General features: G+C 50.3%; 1 protein-coding gene across 1 annotated transcript; it reads left to right on the top strand.

The window, feature by feature from the left end:
• The first annotated feature begins 182 nt into the window (after positions 1 to 182).
• Positions 183 to 19,552, top strand: endouc (endonuclease, polyU-specific C). The gene is made up of 7 exons (XM_055650489.1): positions 183 to 262; positions 5,923 to 6,022; positions 9,450 to 9,561; positions 10,930 to 11,051; positions 12,743 to 12,852; positions 14,959 to 15,112; positions 16,656 to 19,552. Exons 1-7 carry the CDS (start codon positions 252 to 254, stop codon positions 16,917 to 16,919), a joined length of 873 nt encoding a protein of 290 aa, XP_055506464.1. The 5' UTR covers positions 183 to 251; the 3' UTR covers positions 16,920 to 19,552.
• The last annotated feature ends 1,196 nt before the right edge of the window (positions 19,553 to 20,748 follow it).

Here is a 20,748-nt window from a genome sequence, read left to right as displayed (position 1 = left end):
CTCCGTGCTGTCCCGTCCTCGCCTCTCGCTCGGAGAAGAAGCGGCCGCGCCCTGGTCCCGCCCCCTCGGCCCCCGCTGATTGGTGCCCGTCCGCTCCGCCTGCGATCCCCATTGGCTGAGGTGTCGGGCCGCTCCGCGCTGTGATTGGCGGAGCCGCCCGCCAGTCAGCCGCATACCGGGGGGAGCGGGCCAATGGGAGCCGGCGGGAGGGGAGGTTGGTCCCGCCCACTGACGGCGATCGCGGTGGAAGAATGGCGTCGGGGTGAGTGAGGGGGAGAGAGAGAGAGAGAGAGAGAGAGAGGGAGAGAGACAGAGAGAGAGAGAGAGACAGAGAGAGATGGGGAGAGAGAGAGAGAAAGAATAAAAAAGGGAGGGGGAGTGAATGAGGGAGCGAGTGGTGGATGTTTACGGAGGGAGGGAGTAACGGGCTGGACGGCGCACCGTTATCCAGGTTCACAGCCCGTTTGTACCGTTTTACACTATTGCTGGATCGTTTGCACCATTATTGCATCGTTTGCATTGTTATTGCACCGTTGCCCAGTTGCTTGGGTTACTGCACCGCCTATACCGTTACTGTACCGTCTATACCGCCACTGCACCGTTTACACAGTTATTGCATCGTTGCTGAATCGTTTCCCATGCTGTGGGTTATTGCACCGTCTGTCCCGTTATTGTACCATTTGTACCGTTTGCAACGTTATTGTATCGTCACTGAATGGTTTGTATCGCCAGTACGCCGTTTGCACCATCACTGCACCGGTGTCCAGGCTCGGGTTACCCCACCTTTACTCGGTTGTCATTCCCAGGGACCTGGTGGTCTCCGTCCCAGAGTGGGGGAGGTGGGTTCGGTTCCCGCAGCCTCCGCTGTCATTCAGTGCAGTGCTGGTTCAGAACCAGACGGTTTGCCATCGGGACGGAGAAGCTTAAAGGTGGATCGAAAGGGGATAAATCTGGCCAGTGAGATGTATGGGCGGCAGCTGTGGGCACAGGGGAGGAGGATGTTGATTGTCTGATAGAGACTTTTAAAAGTCCTTTAGCCACGGGTGAGATGATGCAGAATGCAAATGTGGTACCCTGGTAGGATGGTGGCGGTGGATAAGTCAATAATTACAGGCTGGCGAGTCTAATGTCAGCGGCATGGAGTTAGTGGAGAGAATCTGAAAGATAGGATTGACAAAAAATGGAAAGATCAGGAGTAACCCTTTAATATGGATCCTGTCCTCTGGTCAGAAGACCCCCTCTGGCTCAGCATGCCGGCACAAAGGGTGACTGGCTGCTGAATGAGGAGCACTGGAACCCAGGGCTTTCACAACACGGAACAAAGGCCATTCGGCCCATCTAGTGTGTGTCAACTCTCCAGAGCAGTCCTGTCATCCCCCCATTCCCAATCCGCCTCAGAACCGAACACATTAGTGACCAATATAGTTGTTTAAAGGCAAATACTAAGTCATGCAGCACGGAAACAGGACCTTCAGCCGAATTTGCCCATGCTGATCAAGGTACCCCATGTTCGCTAGTCCCACCTGCCCGCTTTTGGCCCATATCCCTCTAAACATTTCTTATCCATGTACCTTTCCAAATGTCTTTTAAATATTGTTATTGTACCCATCTCAACTACCTTCCCTGGCAGCTCTTAACATATACCCACCACCCTCTGTGTGCAAAAATGCCCCCTCAGGTTCCTATTAAATCTTTCCCCTCTCAAACCTATGTCCCCTGGTTTTACATTCCCTTATCCTAGGTAAAAGCCTGTGCATTCACTCTATCTATTACCCTCGTGATTTTATACAACCCCGATGAGATCTCCCCTCACCCTCTTGCGCTCCAAGGAATAGAGTCCTAGCCTGCCCAACCACTCCCTGTAGCTCAGGCCCTCGAGTCCTGGCAACATCCTCGCGAATCCTCTCTGCTCCACTTCCAGCTTTTTGGCATCTTTCCTGTAGCTTACATTTATAAATGTAAAACATATTTCCACTGGAAATCCCGTGCGTCCAGGATTGCTTGCGTATCCTGTGGATCTGAGCTGTGCAGTTTATTCACCAAACTGTGGTCAGTGGGGAGAGATGTGGCAGAGAGGTGTTTAGTATCGACACAGTGACTGTATTTGATCCACATTTAATTGGAAAAAAGCATTTCATGGTGATTATTTTATCATTGTGCTTTTGAATGTGCAGTAGTTTATGTACAAAATAATTTATGTATTTACATTGGAGAGCAGTTGAAACTACTTGTAAAAGCGTAATCTGTCTTGGCTTATCCATACTAATGTGGTGACACTCCAAGTCTTTGTCCACGATGGTATCTACACACTGTACACGGGCAGCGTGTTTACATTTGTGAATGTGGTGCACGATAAGATAATAACTTAACGAGTGTGTCATAAAATCTAAATTTGCATTCAACCTATTTCCAAACATGAACTCTTAAAATGCCAGCCTTCAACCAACCCAGTGTGGGTGGGCTGTGGGATAGGCAACTGTGAAGGATGGGGGGAAGGGGGGAGGGGTTACAGAGGGGTAAGTGATGGGAGGGTTACAGAGGGGGCAGTGAGGGAGGGGCAGGGGTTACAGAGGGAGTGCGGGTTACAGGGGTAGTGGGGGAAGAGGTGTGGGTAGTTACACAGGGGGAGGGGGGGAGTTTGTGATTGGGAGAGGGGATTACAGGGGGAGTGGGGGTTAGTGTGGGGTATGGGATGAGGGGTATTCCCAGAGGGAGGGAGGGATGGCTATGATCTAACGGCAGTGGTGGCCAGGCAGCTGAGCAGGGATGTGATACCGTCAGCCCCAGGTTTGCACACAGCAGACACGGACACTAGAGGGAGCTGCCGCCTTGCTCTGTACGCGGGGAGAGAGACTGGTGTCTGGTTAAGATGAGGTTTAGTTTAACATGGAATAACATGAAACACGTTGCTAACTTAGTCCACAAGGGTGGAGACGGAAACTGGAAACGAGCCAATAACATTTTAACAGTGATCTCCGTAAACTGAACCCAACACTCTGTATATAAACAGTTCTGGATACTATAACAACAGCAGTAGTTTCTATCGAAACAGAAATCACAGAAATACTTTATGCTTTATCTGTACACTGTGGGCAGCTTGACTGTACTCGTGTATAGTCTTTCCGCTACATGGGTAGCACACGTGACAATAATACATTAAACTAAACCGTCTCCTGTGGGCCTGCTGGTGGAACCAGACCTTGAGATGCACCGGGTTGGTTCCAGGCCTGGCAAACAGCTGCAAGGTTAAGCTGGAGCTACCAGGAGAGTTTAGTTTAGAGAACAGAGTGGAAACAGGCCCATTGGCCCACCGAGTCCGCACCGACTAGTGATCACCCCTTACACTAGTTCTATCCTACACACCAGGGACAATTTACGGAGGCCCATTTAACCTACAAACCTGCACGTCTTTGGAGTGGTGGAGGAAACTGGAGCATCCACACAGATATCACCCATAGTCAGGATCGAACCCGGGTCTCTGGCGCTATGAGGCAACAAATCTATCACTGTGCCGCCCCAAAGCAGACACAGTTGAGTGAGACTTGGGGAATGTTCCCGGTAGTGGATGATTCAAGGACACGGAATGTGGGGAGAAACCTGACTTCCCCTTTCGTGGTTTTGTTGTTCCTTATTCTTGTGCCGTTGAGCGAGAGATGGTTGCGGCAATTGTCAGCCAAGTGTTCTGTCTCGCTCCTGCACGGATTGAGGGAGGTGGACATGTGCAGGCAGATGGCTTAATTTGGCTAGCACAGGTATCGTGGGCTGAAAGGCCTTATCCAGTGCTGCTCTTCTCCATGTAAAAGTAAACTAGAAAGTTGCTTTAATTCAAGGTGGATCTATTGGAAAGTCTCTTCAAAGGCCAGCACAGCACCAGGGGCATACCTGACGAAGGGTCTCGACCCAAAACGTCACCCATTCCTTCTCCCCAGAGATGCTGCCTCGCCCGCTGAGTTACACCAGGTTTTTGTGTCTAACATCAGTGTAAACCAGCATCTGCAGTTCCTTCTTACACATGAGGGACAGAATGGTCTCCTTCAGTGGCAGTGGGAAGGAGGGTGTGGAGCAGAATCGAGGTGGGTGCCGGAGGGACGGGTTGTGGGCGGGACGGGCGTGTGGTCGTGGTTCTGCAATGACAACGTTTCAAACTCATTTATTCCCAGCGGTGGGAGTGAAGCAACAGTGAGCTTGTGCACGCCCTGGGTACCTCCCTGTCCTCTCTTCCCCCATCTTATCTCCCCCATATCACCTCCCTTCCTCTCCTTCCCTCCCCCACCCTCCCCACCTCACCTCCCCATCCCTCCTTCACTCTCCCCTCCTCTCCCCCCTCCTCTCCCTGCTCCTCTCCTCTCTCGCCCCTACCCTCTCCTCTCCCCCTGCCCCCTCCTTTCTCCCCTGCTCTCTCCTCTGTCCCCTGGCCTCTCTCTCCGCTGGCCTCTCCCCCCTGCCCTCCCCTCTCCCCCCTGCCCTCCCCTCCCCTGCCCCCTTGCCCTCTCCTCTCCCCCTTGCCCTCCTCTCCCCTCCCCTCTACTTTTTCCCGTGCCCTCCTCTCTCTCCTACCATCTCCTCTCTCCCCTGCCCTCTCTCCCACACCCTCTACCCCCTGCTCTCTCCCCCCCCCTCAATTCCCCCCCTATCTAAAGTCTCTTCAACGCCACAACCCTATCTGCTCCACCACCACCTCTGGCAGTGCATCACAGGCACACACCACCCTCTGTGTGTGAAACCAAAACTTGCCTCACACATCTCCTATAAACTTTCCCCACTCAGTTTGAACTGTGTTGGACATTTCCACCCTGGGAACAAGGTACTGACTGTCTACCCTATCTATGCCAAATAGATAGTAATGTGGAGTATACAGTGTCCAATGTATATACAGCAAGTCTCTACCCGCAGCTAATGACCAGATAATGACCAGTGTAAGTATTGGCCCTCCTCTGCTTTTCCAATGATGCCGGGTTGGGGGGGAGGTTTATCCCCACCCAAGAGAGCAGATGAGACCGTGGTTTATCTCATCCAAGGATAACTAACTCTGGAGGAGCTGTATCAGGCCCCTCCGCCCACAATATCTGACGGCCATTTTAAATTGTTCGTTTGCCTGCACGTGACCCAGATCTCGATTCTGCTCCACACTGGCCTTCCCTCGCAAATTCTCCACTGTCGGCCAAGGGGCCATCAGTGAAGGAGGCCACTCTGCCCCTTGCGCTGTGCTGGCCTTTGAAGGGCCTTCCCAATCAGACCCACCGTCCGTATCTGTCTGGAGCTTAGAAGAAACTAGTGCTGAGAGGAGAGATTGTGGGGAGAGATCGTGAGGAGAGGTAAAGGGTTAAATATGCTTGCTGTGTCCTGATCCCCATCTTTGATTTTGAGGCAGTAAGGGATTGTGTAGGGAGGAACTGCAGATGCTGGTTTACACCTAAGCTAGACACAGAATGCTGGAGTAACTTAGTGGGACAGGCAGCATCTCTGGAGAGAAAGAATGGGTGACATTTCGAGGTCGAAACACTTCTTCAGTCTCGACCGAAACGTTACCCATTCCTTCTCCCCAGAGATGTCGCCTGTCCCGCTAAGTTACTCCAGCATCTTGTGTCTATCTGACAGTGAGGGATTGTACTGCTGACAGTTTACCAAGATATAATTAGTATCAGGCCATAAAGTTGTGGGCAGGAAGTGAGTGCTGATGTTCAGATGTTCTGACTGGATGGTTAATATTTAAACTCTTCTACGCTGGCTATTTCCTTTCGAAACTAGATCATTACCCATAACTCCAGCTCCATCACAGCAGCCCTGACTTCAGCGTGAAGCCTCGCGTTTATCTGCCAGGTCCAGCCATCTTGTACAGGGTGCCGTGCACTGTCGCTCCAACGGCTGGGATCCCGCTGACTTCACCGCTGACTTCACCGTCTCTGCTTCCTCCCCCCCCAGACTCGTGATGAACCAGGATCTCTCCAAGATCCTCAATGAGCTGTGGAAAGCAGATGAGAACCGGCTGGTGCCCGGTGTGGACTACAATATCTCCGTGCAGGTTGGTACCATTCCAAAGTCGGCAATGGCTAAAGGGGAAGCTGGTGCTGCAAGTGGGCACTATAAATGGGCCGTATGCCTCGGGCAGGGCGGGTGGAGGAGGTGGGGTGGGGGAGGGCAGAGTGGGCGGGGGAGGGCAGGGTGGGGGTGGGTGGGGGAAGGCAGGGTGGGGGTGGGTGGGGGAGGGCAGGGTGGGGGTGGGTGGGGGAAGGCAGGGCAGAGGAGTGTGAAGCTGGGGAGACGGGACAAGGGAGAGGGGGGCAGGGCAGAGGAAATGGAGGACAGGGGAAATGGAGCAGGGCAAGGATGACGGGGCAGGATATGGCAGGGCGAATGAGGGTAGGATATGGGGGGATGGAGTGGGGTGGGGGAGACGGGTTGAAAAGACCACCTCTCATCACAAGCTCAGTCAAGTAGGGTTAGGACTGGGGATGGGGGAGACTGGGTTAGGGTTGGGACAGGGGATTGTGTATGGAGGGGGATCTCTGGGATGGAGTTGAGACTGGACTTTATATGGAGATGGGGGTGACTGGGGTGGGTTTGGGACTGGGGACGGTGTAGAGATGGAGGGGGTAGGTACTTTGTATGGGGAGGGGGAGGGGAGACTGGGGTGGGGTTGGGACTGGGGCGTGTGTACGGAGGCGGGAGAGGAGCTTTTTGGTAAATTGGTGGGTGGGTGGAGCATGCGTGTGGGTGGAGCTCTCACAGGTGGGTGGGGAGACTGCGTGTGGGTGGGTGGACCATGACATCGGGTGTGGGATTAGCATCAGCCATGGTTCCAGTAACATTCACAGAGGGGAGTGAGCCAGTCACACACACAGCCACCATCATGAGTGCTAGTAATCTTGAGGAAATTCCTGAAGACTGCAACAACCAGGTTCAGGAATAGCTACTTCCCCACAGCCATCAGGCTATTAAACCTGGCTCGGACAAAACTCTGATTATTAATAACCACTTTCTGTTATTTGCACTTTACCAGTTTATTTATTCATGTGTGTATATATTTATATTATGGTATATGGACACATTTATCTGTTTTGTAGTAAATGCCTACTATTTTCTGTGTGCTTAAGCAAAGCAAGAATTTCATTGTCCTATACAGGGACACATGACAATAAACTCACTTGAACTTGAACTTGAAATAGATATTGCTGGTGGCTTGAAACAGCTGTAGTTTTGAGTGATACATAGAAACATAGAAATTAGGTGCAGGAGTGGGCCATTCAGCCCTTCGAGCCTGCTCCGCCATTCAATATGATCATGGCTGATCATCCAACTCAGTATCCCGTACCTGCCTTCTCTCCATACCCCCTGATCCCTTTAGCCACAAGGGCCACATCTAACGCCCTCTTAAATATAGCTAATGAACTGGCCTCAACTAGCTTCTGTGGCAGAGAATTCCAGAGATTCACCACTCTCTGTGTGAAAAATGGTTTTCTCATCTCGGTCCTAAAAGATTTCCCCCTTATCCTTAAACTGTGACCCCTTGTTCTGGACTTCTGTGACCCCTTGTTCGGGAACAATCTTCCTGCATCTAGCCTGTCCAACCCCTTAAGAATTTTGTAAGTTTCTATAAGATCCCCCCTCAATCTTCTAAATTCTAACGAGTACAAGCCGAGTCTATCCAGTCTTTCTTTATATGAAAGTCCTGACATCCCAGGAATCAGTCTGGCGAACCTTCTCTGTACTCCCTCTATGGCAAGAATGTCTTTCCTCAGATTAGGAGACCAAAACTGTATGTAATACTCCAGGTGTGGTCTCACCAAGACCCTATACAACTGCAGTAGAATCTCCCTGCTCCTATACTCAAATCCTTTTGCTATGAATGCTAACATACCATTCGCCTTCTTCACTGCCTGCTGCACTTGCATGCCTACTTTCAATGACTGGTGTACCATGACACCCAGGTCTAGTTGCATCTCCCCTTTTCCTAATCGGCCACCATTCAGATAATAGTTTACTTTCCTGTTTTTGCCACCAAAGTGGATAAACTCACATTTATCCACATTATACTGTATCTGCCATGCATTTGCCCACTCACCCAGACTATCCAAGTCACCTTGCAGCCTCCTAGCATCCTCCTCACAGCTAATACTGCCCCCCAGCTTCGTGTCATCCGCAAACTTGGAGATGTTGCATTCAATTCCCTCGTCCAAATCATTAATATATATTGTGAATAGCTGAGGTCCCAGCACTGAGCCTTGCGGTACCCCACTAGTCACTTCCTGCCATTCTGAAAAGGACCTGTTTACTCCTACTCTTTGCTTCCTGTCTGCCAGCCAGTTCTCTATCCACATCAATACTGAACCCTCAATACCGTATGCTTTAAGTTTGTATACTAATCTCTTATGTGGGACCTTGTCGAAAGCCTTCTGAAAGTCCAGATATAACACATCCACTGGTTCTCCCTTATCCACTCTACTAGTTACATCCTCGAAAAATTCTATAAGATTCGTCATACATGATTTACCTTTCACATTTACCTTGATAGAGTTACACAGCAGCACTAGTCCCACCTGCCCGCGTTTGGCCCCTATCCTCCAAACATTTCCTATCCATGAATCCGTCCAAATGTCTTTTAAACATTGAGCTTCTCCTGACAGCTCGTTCCATGTACCCACTACCCTCCGTGTGGAAAAGTTGCCCCTCAGATCTTTTAAATCTTTCCCCTCTCATCTTGAATCTAGTTTTAACTCCCTTACTCTGAGGTTAAAGACTGTGACCACCATCTTATGTTGGGCCCTCATGTTTCTATAAGGTCACCCACGGCCTCCTACACTCCCAAGACAGGGCTCCCAACCCACCCGGCCACTCCTGTCCTACGCTGCTGTAAATGTTCCCTTCACCTGTTGACCGTCAGAAGTAGCTCCTGACCTGCTACTGTGTCGCTACAGACAGCAAGCTCTAAACTTCCTTGTGACCACGCAGGAGACTATTGGGCCCATCAAGTCTGCGATGGTTTTAAGAACAATCCCATTCTCTATTAATTTCCGTGCGAACAAGAAATGTAAAAGTAAAACGCCCAGGGCGGGCTGCACGGTGCTTGTACAGAGCCGTGTTAGTTCACTGGTCATTGTGGAACACTGTGCTCCACAGCAGTCTGTGGGGATGCTACAGGGCTGTGTCGATGAGGACATCTTTGTGTGAAACGCCGGATTGGGTTGTGTTTGAACAGGGCGTGTGGTGAAGTGTCAGACTGTGGCTGTATGCGGTGTGTGTGTTTGTGTATGTCGGTTGCAGAGGCCTGTGTGTGTGAGAAGTGTCGCACTGTGTTGGGCTTCTGCGGGCTGTGTTAGTGTGTGGTGCAGTGGGCCCTGTGGGTGTGTAGGTGCGTGGTGGTGTGCCCTGCGCTGGGTTTGTGCAGGGTGTACAGGGGGACCAGCTTCACGTTGTATTGCCCGGGCAGTGAACACGGCTTCTGTGCGCAGGGCAAGGCGGGGTACGTGGTCGCTGGAAGCAACAATGCGAGGGACTGCGCCCGTCGACCACTCTTCTCCTACGTAAACGAGGACCGTTTGCGGTCTATTAAATCGTTTGCAGGTAGGTTCCTATTCATTTCACCTGTAGCCGTGGGGACGTGAGACCTTTAGACGTTAGATTTTTAGAGATACAGCGTGGAAGCGGGCCCTTCAACCCACCGAGTGCAGGCCGACCTCTTTGGAATGTGGGAGGAAACCGCAGCACCCACGCGGTCATGGGGAGAACATGCAAACTCTGCACAGACAGCACCCGTAGTCAGGGTCGAACCCGGGTCTCTGGCGCTTTGAGGCAGTAAACAACTCTACCGCTGCGCCACCGTGTGGCCAAAAAAAAAGCAGAAAAACCCCATCTGCCCTGTCTGCTTCTCCCCCACCACAATCCATCTAAAGAAGGGTATTGACCCGAAACATTGCCTAATTATGTTCTCTAGAGATACTGTCTGACTTGCTGAGTTACTCCAGCATTTTGTGCCTTTTCCTTCAGTAAACCAGCATCAGCAGTTCCTTATTTCTACATCCTGGAAGGAGGTTCACCTTCTGACATGATCTGCTGTGAAGGCCCATTGGAAAGTCAACCACCCGTGATAGTTTGGTGGTCGGACCCTGGCTTGACAACTGCTCTGCAACCTTGCTCTAGGTTTACGCCTCCTTGCATCTTACAATGCAGAGGCCATTTGGCCCATTAAGTCAATGCCAGCACGATCCCTTTTTCCTCATTTTCCTGCATCCTTCGCATGCCCCTGTAACTCTTTCATTTTGCCACTTACCTATTTATAAGGTACAGGAGATAACTAATGACCCGAACATCTGGGACATTGGCGGATAACTCCCTCCCACAGTGAAACCTCAGTAATGATTCCACTGGGTCTTCCCCTTAATTATTAATCCAGAGATGCTGCCTGACCCGCTGAGTTACTCCAGCATTTTGCATCTATCTTTGGTGTAAAGCAGCATCTGCAGTTCCTTCCACATATTAAACCCTCTCAGTTTGATGAGGGAATGTGTGTATAACATGTGCACGATTCCAAAGATAGACACAAAATGCTGGAGTAACTCAGTGGGACGAGCAGCATCTCCAGAGAAAAGGAATGGGTGACATTTTGGGTGGAGACCCAACTTCACCTATTCTTTTTCATCAGAGATGCTGTCTGTCCCGCTGACATTTTGGGTCTTTCTTCAGTGTAAACCAGCATCTGCATTTCCTTCCATTAATTAAGCCCTTTCAGTTTGAAAAAGAGATTGTGTGTACAACATGCGTACAATGGCCCACTGTCTGCGAGTCAGAGCATCACTTGACTAGTCACAGGGATACAAGGACGTGCTTTTATTAGAATATCCACATTGAATAGCTCAAAGTACTTTTATAGCTTGTTTTCTGGGTGAATTATTCTGCACAGTTTGTTGGTGTAACGAGCACTTTGTGACGCAGCCTTCACCGCCCTGCTGGACAACTACGAGATGTCGACGGGAATCGCGGAGGTGGTGACTCCCGAGGAAATGGCCGAAAACTTCCACTTCCTCGATGTGATTCTGGAAACTAAAGTCATGCAGGTGGGTGAGGGACCCTGGGTCGGCCCCGAGGGCCAGCACGCTGCGGGTGACCTCCTTCCATCTATACATCTATAGACAAATGTTTGTGTTTTGTTCAGAGATGCACCATGCAAATAGGTTGAACTTTAACCTGGAAAGTAAAGATACGTTTCTACAATAACCCCCCCCCCCCCCCCCCCCGGTGACTTCTGGCCGTGGCAGAGGGATTGCATCGCCCCCTTGTGTCCACAACAGGTTTTGACGACAGTAACGTGACGAATACAAGATGATGTGGTTCTCCGCTATCGACCTGTTCACCGGGCAGACCACCTCAGAACCAGCCCAGGAGATATCACTGAGACCCAGCAAATAGATCTCCACTTTGATCAGTCTGAGGAAGGGTCCCGATCCTAAACTTCATCTATCCATGTTCTCCAGAGAAGTTGCCTGACTTACCCCTGCACTTTGTGGCTTCCTTCTTTCTCTATTTTGATGTTTCGTCAGGGAGATCTCCATCAGTGCCGTGCTCCCCGAGTCAGACTCAATCCTCAGACCAAAGCAGAGCCAAGCACACTCCCCGTCCACTCACAGGTGACCCACCCCAACCTGATCCTGGTGCAGGTGATCCCCTGTCCTGGACAGAGGTGACCCCTGAACTTGTCCAGGACAGAGGTGACCTCTGACCCTATTCTGGACAGGTGACCCCTGATACCATTCTGGACAGAGGTGACCCCTGACCTGGTCGACAATGGAGATGACCCCTGACCCAGTCCTGGGTGGAGATTACCCCCAAATCCGCTCTATGGCATCACATCTGCATTCCCCAACAACTCTGTGCTGCGTGTTCTACCACCAAGCAGGGTTCTGCATCTTTATGTGATGAATTCGTTTAGAAATTCACGGTCTGCGTGCAGTTTGCCCCAAGGTGCCTTGTTCGGTATCACCACTCTCAAAGCTGGTGGCTGTTGTAAGATCCCACCTGTTTAGAAGTTGAACGCAGTGGTGTTGTACTTTAAACCAAGATGGCATCACGGGGTACGAGCGGTGAATGTTGCCCCCACTCACATTGTGAGCACTCACACGGTGAGCGCGTGTGTAGCACGGCAGTGGAGAATAACGTCAGGCCAGGTATGGGACAGGCATGACGCCTGCCTGTGTGGTGGGCTACAGCCGCACCCTGGTGTGTGACACAGGGAGAGAAGGATGAGTTACAGTTAAACGGGCAAAAACGGCCGGACGAGTACAGTGACCCTATGATGAGCGTTTGATGGCACTGGGCCAGTACTCGCTGCAGTTTAGAACGATGAAGTGGGACCTCATTGAAACTTACCGAATAGTGAAAGACCTGGATAGAGAGGATGTGAAGAGGATGTTTTCACTAGTGGGTCCAGGACCAGAAGGGGCAGCGTCAGAATAAAAGGACGCACCTTTAGAATGGTGATGAGGAGGCATTTCTTTAGTCAGAGGCGGTGAATCTGTGGCGTTTGTTGCCACAGAAGGCTGTGGAGGCCGTCAATGGATATTTTTAAAGCGGAAATTGACAGATTCTTGATTAGTTAGGGCGTCAAAGATTATGGGGAGAAGGCAGGAGAATGGGGGTGAGAGGGAAAGATAGATCAACCACGATTGAATGGTGGCGTAGACTTGATGGGCCGAATGAGCTAATTCTGTGGCGATGACTAAAGAACCCTGACCTGCCCCTTTCCTTCCAGCTTGCTCACCAGTACCTGGTCAGCAAAAATCTAACGTCGGCCGATGCACGGGGGTTCCGGCAGCACCTGTACGACATCTGGTTCCAGCTGTACTCCAGAGGAGGCCGGGGGTAAGTTCCATGCAGCATCTGTACAACAGCTGTACTCCAGGGGGTAAGTTGGAACGGGGTACTGATTTTAGATGAGTTAAATGGTGGTGCTAGCTCATAGGGCTGAATGGCCTACTCCTGCACCTTGTTTCTATGCCAGGGGCGGTGGTGGAGGCCGATACGATAGTGGCAATTAAAAGACAAAGTTAGGCACATGGATATGCAGGGAATGTAGAGATATGAATCAGGCAGAGCAGATTAGTTTAACGGTATGTTCAGTGTAGACATTGTGGGCCGAAGGACCTGTTCCTGTGCTATTCTGTTCCATGCTTTCATTCTATGAAATCAATCAAACCGTCCACAGTGTACATATACAGGATAAAGGGAATAACATCTAGTGCAAGGTAAAGTCCAATTAAGACCATCTTTAGTTTGAGGGTGTCCAATGAGGTAGATGGTAGGTCAGGGCCACACTCTAGCTGGTGAAAGGACGGTTCAGTTGCCTGAAACTGTCCCTGAACCTGGAGGTGCGTGTTTTCAAACTTCTGTACCTCTTGCCTGATGATATAATGGAGAATCGGGAGTGATTAGGGTGAGACTGGTCCTTGATTATGCTGGTAGTCTTGCCGTGGCAGCATAAAGTGTAGATTGAGCCAGCGGAAGGGTGGTTGGTTTGCGTGATGGTCTGGGCTACATCCATCTTCCATTTGTCATGTTCTGCGGTGCTTCTAACTGCGGCGCGGCGGGGACTTTAGATCTTCGAACGCCGGCCTGCGGCCTACACCATCTTGAAGCCGCTGTAGGGAAGCACCGATTCACCAATTTCACCCAGGTTGTCCGTGTCCTCTTGAAGCCCCCTTGCCCCCTCCTCCCCCGCGCAATCCCACCGGTTTAGTATCACCACCTCCCTTGGAAAACAACTCCTGGTCCATTGAGCCAAATGTCGATCTTGCTTGTGTGGCCAAGCACAATCCCATGGCACCCATCACTCACAGGCTGGCAATCTGACGAGGTCCCATTCTTCACCTTCTGCCCAATAACCAATGGACAATCCGTGTGCATAGATTAACCACAGCTCTCTCCTTTAACCTGGTCAATCAGCCTTCTGTGGGGGAACGTCCAAAGCCACCAGAACATCCAATTGCACCCACTGGTTTCCCTTATCTACCCTATTGGTCATATCCTCAAACTCCAGTAGATTAATCAAATATGACTTTCTGGTCATATATTTATGTTAATTCTTTCAAAGCATTAGAGTCATAGTCATACAATGTGGAAACATTTCGGTCCAACTTGCCCTCGCGACCAACGTGCCTCATCTACACTAGTCCCATCTGCCTGCATTTGACCCATATATCCCCCTAAACCTAACCTATCCATGTTGCTGTCTAAATGTTTCTGAAACATTGCGTTAGTACCTGCCTCCATTACCTCCCCCAGCAACTCGTTCCATACACCCACCACCCTTTGTGTAAAAAAAGACCCTCAGGGTCCTATTAAATATCCCCCCCCCCCCCCCCCCCCCCCCCCCCCCCCCACCTTAAAACCTATGTCCTCTGGTTCTCAATTCCCCTACTCTGGGCAGAATCTATGCATTGATCCAATCTATTCCTCATGATTTTGTACACCTCTGTAAGATCACTCCTTATTCTGTTTCTATATCTCATTAAAATCCATATTTCTCCTGCCACCACTGTTGGATAATGCCTGAAGTTCCCTGTTTCTGCTCTCCCTCTTTTCCTCAGTAGTGAGGTCATATTTTCTGCCCTCGAATCTACAGGAATAATTCCAGAATTTGGAGGATGTTGATATGGGCATTCCTGGAGCCGTACAGCACAGGAATAGGCCATTCGGCCCAACTGCTCCATGCTGACTGTTGCCACGTGAGCAAGTCCCATTTGACTGCATTAGATCCATATCCCTGTAAACCTTTCCTGTCCATGTCCCTGTCCAAATGTCCTTTATACTAATTGCAATTGTACCCAGCTCAACCGCTTCCTCTGGCAGCTCGTTCCACATTTACACCGCCCTCCCACAACTTCACTACCATACTCCACCACCAAGCCAGTCCTGAATCCTATCGTTGGGGGAAACATTGTTTAATCTTCCACTGCTTGCGTCCTCTAGGAGAGACTCCTCAGGGTTCGAGCATGTCTTTGTGGGAGAGACCAAACGAGGGAAGGAGATCATGGGTCTCCACAACTGGGTCCAGTTCTACCTCCAGGAGAAGCACAACCACATTGATTACAAAGGATTTGTGGCAAGAAGAGACAAGAACAAGGTTTGCACCGGGTTGGTTTATATGGGGCGTTTACCGAAGGGAAGAAGCCGTTCACTGCAACGATGAAATGGTAGTTGATCCCCAACTCATCTTCAGAGTTCCAACTATCCCCTGCGTCCCTTCATGCATTGATTGGTTCATTAGCGTCCATCTGTCTCAGATTTGAGGTTACCAGTTGAGTCAGTGTTAGTTATAATTATGGAAAAGAACTTGAGACGTTTACCAGCTTCAGGGTATAGAAATGTTTCCTAACCTCAGCCCCAGCTCAGAACAACCAGCAGAAATATTTCCTCCATCTCTTTCTGTGCCCCACCACAGTTCCCAGAGCCAGGAAGAAGCCGTGGATGAAGAAGACCAGGCAGAAGCCGCATCTTCTGGTCCAAGCAGGAAAGGACCTTCCAGTCCCTTCACCCTCACACTGGCTCAGAATCCCCCGCAGAGCCAGTCCCTGAAACCCCTCCCCCCACCCCATCTGAATGGAATGAACTCACCAAATCAGAGTCAAATAGCAAGGAAACAGGTCCTTCAGCCCAACTTGCTCATGCCAACCAAGATGCTCCATCGACACTAGTTCCACATGCCCACATTTAGCCCATATCCCTCTGAACCTTTGCTAACCAGTTATTAAAATGTCTTTTAATCATTGGTCTTGTAGCTGCCTCAACTACCTCATCTGGCAGCTTGTTCCATACACCTGTGTGAAAATGTTGCCCTATGTCCTCTGGTGCTTGATTCCCCTATGCTGAGTAAAACACTCTGTGCGTTCGTCCTATCTGTTCCCCTCGTGATGTTGTACACATCTCTTAGATCACCCCTCAGCCTCCTGCGCTGTAAGGAATAAAGTCCTATCTTGCCCAACCCCATAACTTAGGCCCACAGTGTATGTAAATGGGTGGTTGATGGTAGGCTGAAGGGCATGTTTCTCTTCAGGACATGAGTGGGGTACTTTGGGCTGACCTGAGACGAACACAGGCACTACAGGGATGCAGGTTTTGTTTTTGCTGTCCTTGCATCCAAAGTTAACCCTGACCAGGACTAGGTTCACACCACGCTCACTGAAATACTGTACAAGGACAAGAGAGGTTCAGGGGGATAAGGGCCAAACACGGGCAAATAGGGGCAGCTTACATGTGTTGAGTCTGAAGAAGAGCCCCTGACCTGAAACATCAGCTATCTATTTTCACCAAAAATGCTGCCTGACCCGCTGAGTTACTCCAGCACATTGTGTCCTTTTAGATTGGGCATCTGGGTCAGCATGGTGGAGTTGTGCCGAAGGGCCTCTTTCTGTGCCGTGTGCCTCTGTGACTAAAGGGAGCAGTGGATGGAGTGGGGCTTTGGCAAGGGGAAGTGGGTTGTTTCCTGTGGGGAGGGTGGGCTGGTGTGTATGTGGGGAGGGTGTGCGTGTGGGGGAGAGCCGGCTGGAGTGTGTGACGTGGAGGGTTGGTGAGCACGTTTGCGGGGGGGGGGGGGGTTAGGGATGGGGGGGTCGTGTTTGCAGCAGGGAGGGGTGCAGCTGAGGACTGATGATGTGGTTATGTTGCAGCCTGATGAGGATGACCACGTGCTGACCCTACAGTTCAGCTGGAAGGAGATGGTGAAGCCGGTGGGCAGCTCCTTCATCGGGGTCACCCCGGAGTTTGAGTTTGCCCTCTACACCATCTGCTTCTTGCAGTCGTCGGCTAGGGTGTCGCGGGAGCTGGTGATGGTGGACGAGTTCCACCTGCAGATCGTGGTTTACCGGCACGGCAAGTACATCGGCTCGTCCTACCCCGTGCTCCTGAGCAACAACAACACGCCACTTGAATGAGGCCGGGCCGCCGCGCTGCTCTTGCCCGCCCTCTCTCCCGCCGCTCGCTGCCGATCCGTCCAGGGAGTCCGTGTATCGACGCCAGCCATCACCCCCGCCTTTACTAGACTCCTGCACATCCGCCACAGTGCCTCACTAGGGGACCCCACTGAGATCCCCCAGGCCCATCGTACACTCTCGCCTCCGCACTAGTCCACTGCAAAAAGCAAAGCAATGTGTTTCTGTGTAAAACACTATTGCAGCCAGCTTTGGATTTGGAATTAATTTTTTTTGATTTAGTTCAATGGAACCCATCTCCAAAACCTGGACCAAGAAAACATCATGATTAGAATCATCGAGCCCCTTTGTCCCATCTTGTCCATGCCAACCATTGGCATATTGGGCTGGTCCCATTCGCCTGCGTTGGACCCACATCCCTTTAGAAACACAGCCAGAGAACAGGCCCATCAGCCAACTGAGTGCGGCCAGAACTAGTCGGCATCCTGGCCATTTGCCTGTATTTGGCCCATATCCCCCTAAACCCTTCCTATCCATGTATCTGTCCAAATCTCTTTTGAATGTCACAATTGTATCCACTTCTACAGCTTCCTTTGGAAACTCATTCCAGATACGAACTACCCTCTGAGTGAAAAGGTTGCCCTGAGGTCCCTCTTAAATTTCTCCCCTCTCACCTTAAGCCTCTAATTTTAGAATCCTCTAAATAGGTGAAAAGACCGTGGGCGTTCACTTTATCTGTACCCCTCATGGTCGTTCACCCCTCAGCCTCCTGCTCTCCAAAGAAATGTCCCAGTCCGTCCAACCTATCCACCTCCGCTCGGTTCACAATAACCAACCTGATCTCCCGGTGGCTACGCACTGCAGCTCCCCCCTCTCATTCTGAATCCGACCTTTCTGTCCTGGGCCTCCATGGCCAGAGTGAGGCCCACCGTAAATTGGAGGAGCACCACCTCATATTTCGCTTGGATAGTCTAAACCCCAGCGGTATGAACATTGACCTCCAATTTCAGGTAGTCCCTGCTTTCTCCTTCTTTCCCCTCACCTCCCCAGCTCTCCCACAGCCCACTGTCTCCGCCTCTTCCTTTCTTCTTCCCGCCCCCCCACATCAGTCTGAAGAAGGGTCTCGACCCGAAACGTCGCCTATTTCCTTCGCTCCATAGATGCTGCCTCACCCGCTGAGTTTCTCCAACATTTTTGTCTACCTTTCTCTTAAAATATCATTACAATCAAATTTTCTTCCAAATTAAACCATTATTTGGAGTTGAACAGAAGCAATGCAGGAAGTATGGAAACAGGTTCACCGTCACCTTGAACCTCTGTCATCTGCGACCCACCAGTGTCCGCAAGCCCGACCTTAGAGCTATCCGTCTCTGTGCCTCCGGGGCAGTTACTGCAGCACATTCATGGATGTCCCACCACCACACATGCGGAGAAACTATCATGTTCTAAAAGCATCAGCAGAGAAAGTTCTTATTTTAAGTGATTTAAGTTTTTGATTGTATTGCAGCTTCAAGTAATGTGGTAGGCTATGCAAAAAAAGTTATAAAGGAAACATATATATTTGTTAACAGCTTCTTCCTTTATCTACCTGCGTAGGATTCAGCGCTTTAGGTTTAATGAAGCCTTGCGTCATTGTGTCAATGCTTGATTTAATGAAATTATTTGTATTTAGTCCAACTGTTAATTTTAAAAACTGCACAATTTTTGACATTTCACTTTGATCTTTAAAAATAACTTTGGTTTATATGCTCCAGTCCGCTGATCGTCGACCCTGCTTGTCCCTTACTCAGGAACAAATCCATGGGCACAGGAATTGCTGCCCCGTGCACTAAAGTCGTCCATCCAAGAGTAAAATGAATAAACCTGTGAGATCTTCCTATTGAAGCAATCTCGCAAAACAGACATCACAGATGAGTTCTTTTGACTCATCTCACGTTAGTCAAGTCAAAGGTGCAGCCACGGGCACTCGCAGGGTCCCCGGCTATACCTATCTTTTTGTTGGTTGTGTACTTTGTTCTAAATATACCCTGACACCACTCCACAACTCGTTCTACGCTACATTGATGACTGCATTGGTGCTGCCTCATGACCTGATCAAAGGTCCTGACCCGAAGCATCCTCTGTCCTCTCCGTCTACAGATGCTGCCTGACCCACTAAGTTCTTCCAGCACTTGGTGTTTTACTCAAGATTCTAACATCTGCAGTTTCTTGTCTCATCAACACCATTAACGATGTTTGGAGAGGCCACAAGTGTCTGTAATTCTTTTATTTCCCTTTTTACAAAATAAACCAACTCCATCAAAGATAGCTAATTTTTCCAAAAACTGATGGAATCCCATTTACCCCGATTGAGCTGGCGCTGCTGATGTGTAATCCAGCCCACACTCTGCACAGACCTGAGTACTGGGAGCCGGGTGGTTTGGAGCGCCGACTGAATCTCGTTATATTACTGGTAAATGGTACGTTCTGATTATGAGACCAAACTGGACTCAGTCTCGTGGCCTTCCTTGTACTTTGACAATTGTTGAATACAAGTTTATTTTAACAATGCAAGTTCAACAGTGACAGTTCACTTTGTGCAATACATGTGCTATTTTTTTTATAATCAAAAGCTTTTAATAAATCTAAGAATGAAATTTGAGTGATGTCTACAGTTTTTGACCGGGCGATCACTGGGATTATTGGGCAGTGTTGACTCCGACAAGAGACTCCACATCGGTCCTGGGGAAGACAGACCCTGATAGCCACAGGGCAAAGTCCACACACAGTAATAGGGAGGTTTCACGGCAGTCGGGTCACGACCCATGACCCGTACTGTTTCCACGCAACACCAACTGGAGTACACGCGGTGAACTGCAGGTAAGCACTTGCCATGGATGCCAGTGTAGCGGGCCCGTCTTCTGTCCCAGCATCCGGACTCCACGCTGACCGGTTCCACACTCGCAGATCCCGGGCCGTCTATCCCAGCGGCCGGGGGTGGGGAGGGGGGCGGGGGGGTGCCGATGCAGCGCGGTCAGTGACTCTGGGTGGGTGGAGAGACCAGACTGTCCCCAACTCTGCTGCAGCTGAAGGGGACGTTGCTGGGTTTTCGTCCCCGTGCGTGGACGCTGCCAACCCGCAGCCCGTGACAGTGCGGCCACACAGGGGGAGGGCGGCCGTGGCCGGACAACGCTGACCCATTCGGCCGCTTACACCTTGGAGCTCGGGTTTAGAGCAAAAATACTAGAGCATTTGATTCAGAGCGCTCATATCACCCTCCACAATTATTTACAGCGCAAAAATTGGCCAGGTAAGAAAGTACTGTTTCGTGTGTTAACAATGTATGCCGGAAGCTGCCATGTCCTCCAGATGGATTGAGCTGCGTCGTGCATCCCCCCCTATACAGACGGACCACACACAAGCTGGTAAACAGATGTGAGCCGATGGAAGAGGTCACAAGGAGATGGAGACTTTTCCCACCTGCCACTATTAGAGTCATTGAGCTGTGCAGTGTGGACGCAGGCCCTTCAGCCCATCCTGTGCTAGTCCCGTTTGGCCCAATCAATCAATCAATCAACCTTTATTGTCATCTTTCAAGCAACAGTTGTACAGTGCAAAATGAAAAGACGTTTCCCAGGGAATACCGGAGTGCACATGAAATTTAAAACATTTCACACATAATAACACTAAAAACAATCCAGTCCCTGATGGAACAGTATAAATAGTTAAAAGCAGGTAAAACAACAACGTTAAAATACAGTAAAACCAATCATAAAAATGTCCGGGGCAGCTGATTTGAGTGGCCAGTGCCATTTATTAAAGTGTCCGTGCCAAGCCTCAGAATCAGGTGACT

This window comes from Leucoraja erinacea, chromosome 19 (assembly GCF_028641065.1).
Source record: "Leucoraja erinacea ecotype New England chromosome 19, Leri_hhj_1, whole genome shotgun sequence".
Classification (NCBI taxonomy): Eukaryota; Metazoa; Chordata; class Chondrichthyes; order Rajiformes; family Rajidae; genus Leucoraja; species Leucoraja erinaceus.
The sequence above is the reverse complement of the archived record's forward strand: the minus strand, read 5'-3'. Positions and strand labels throughout refer to the sequence as shown.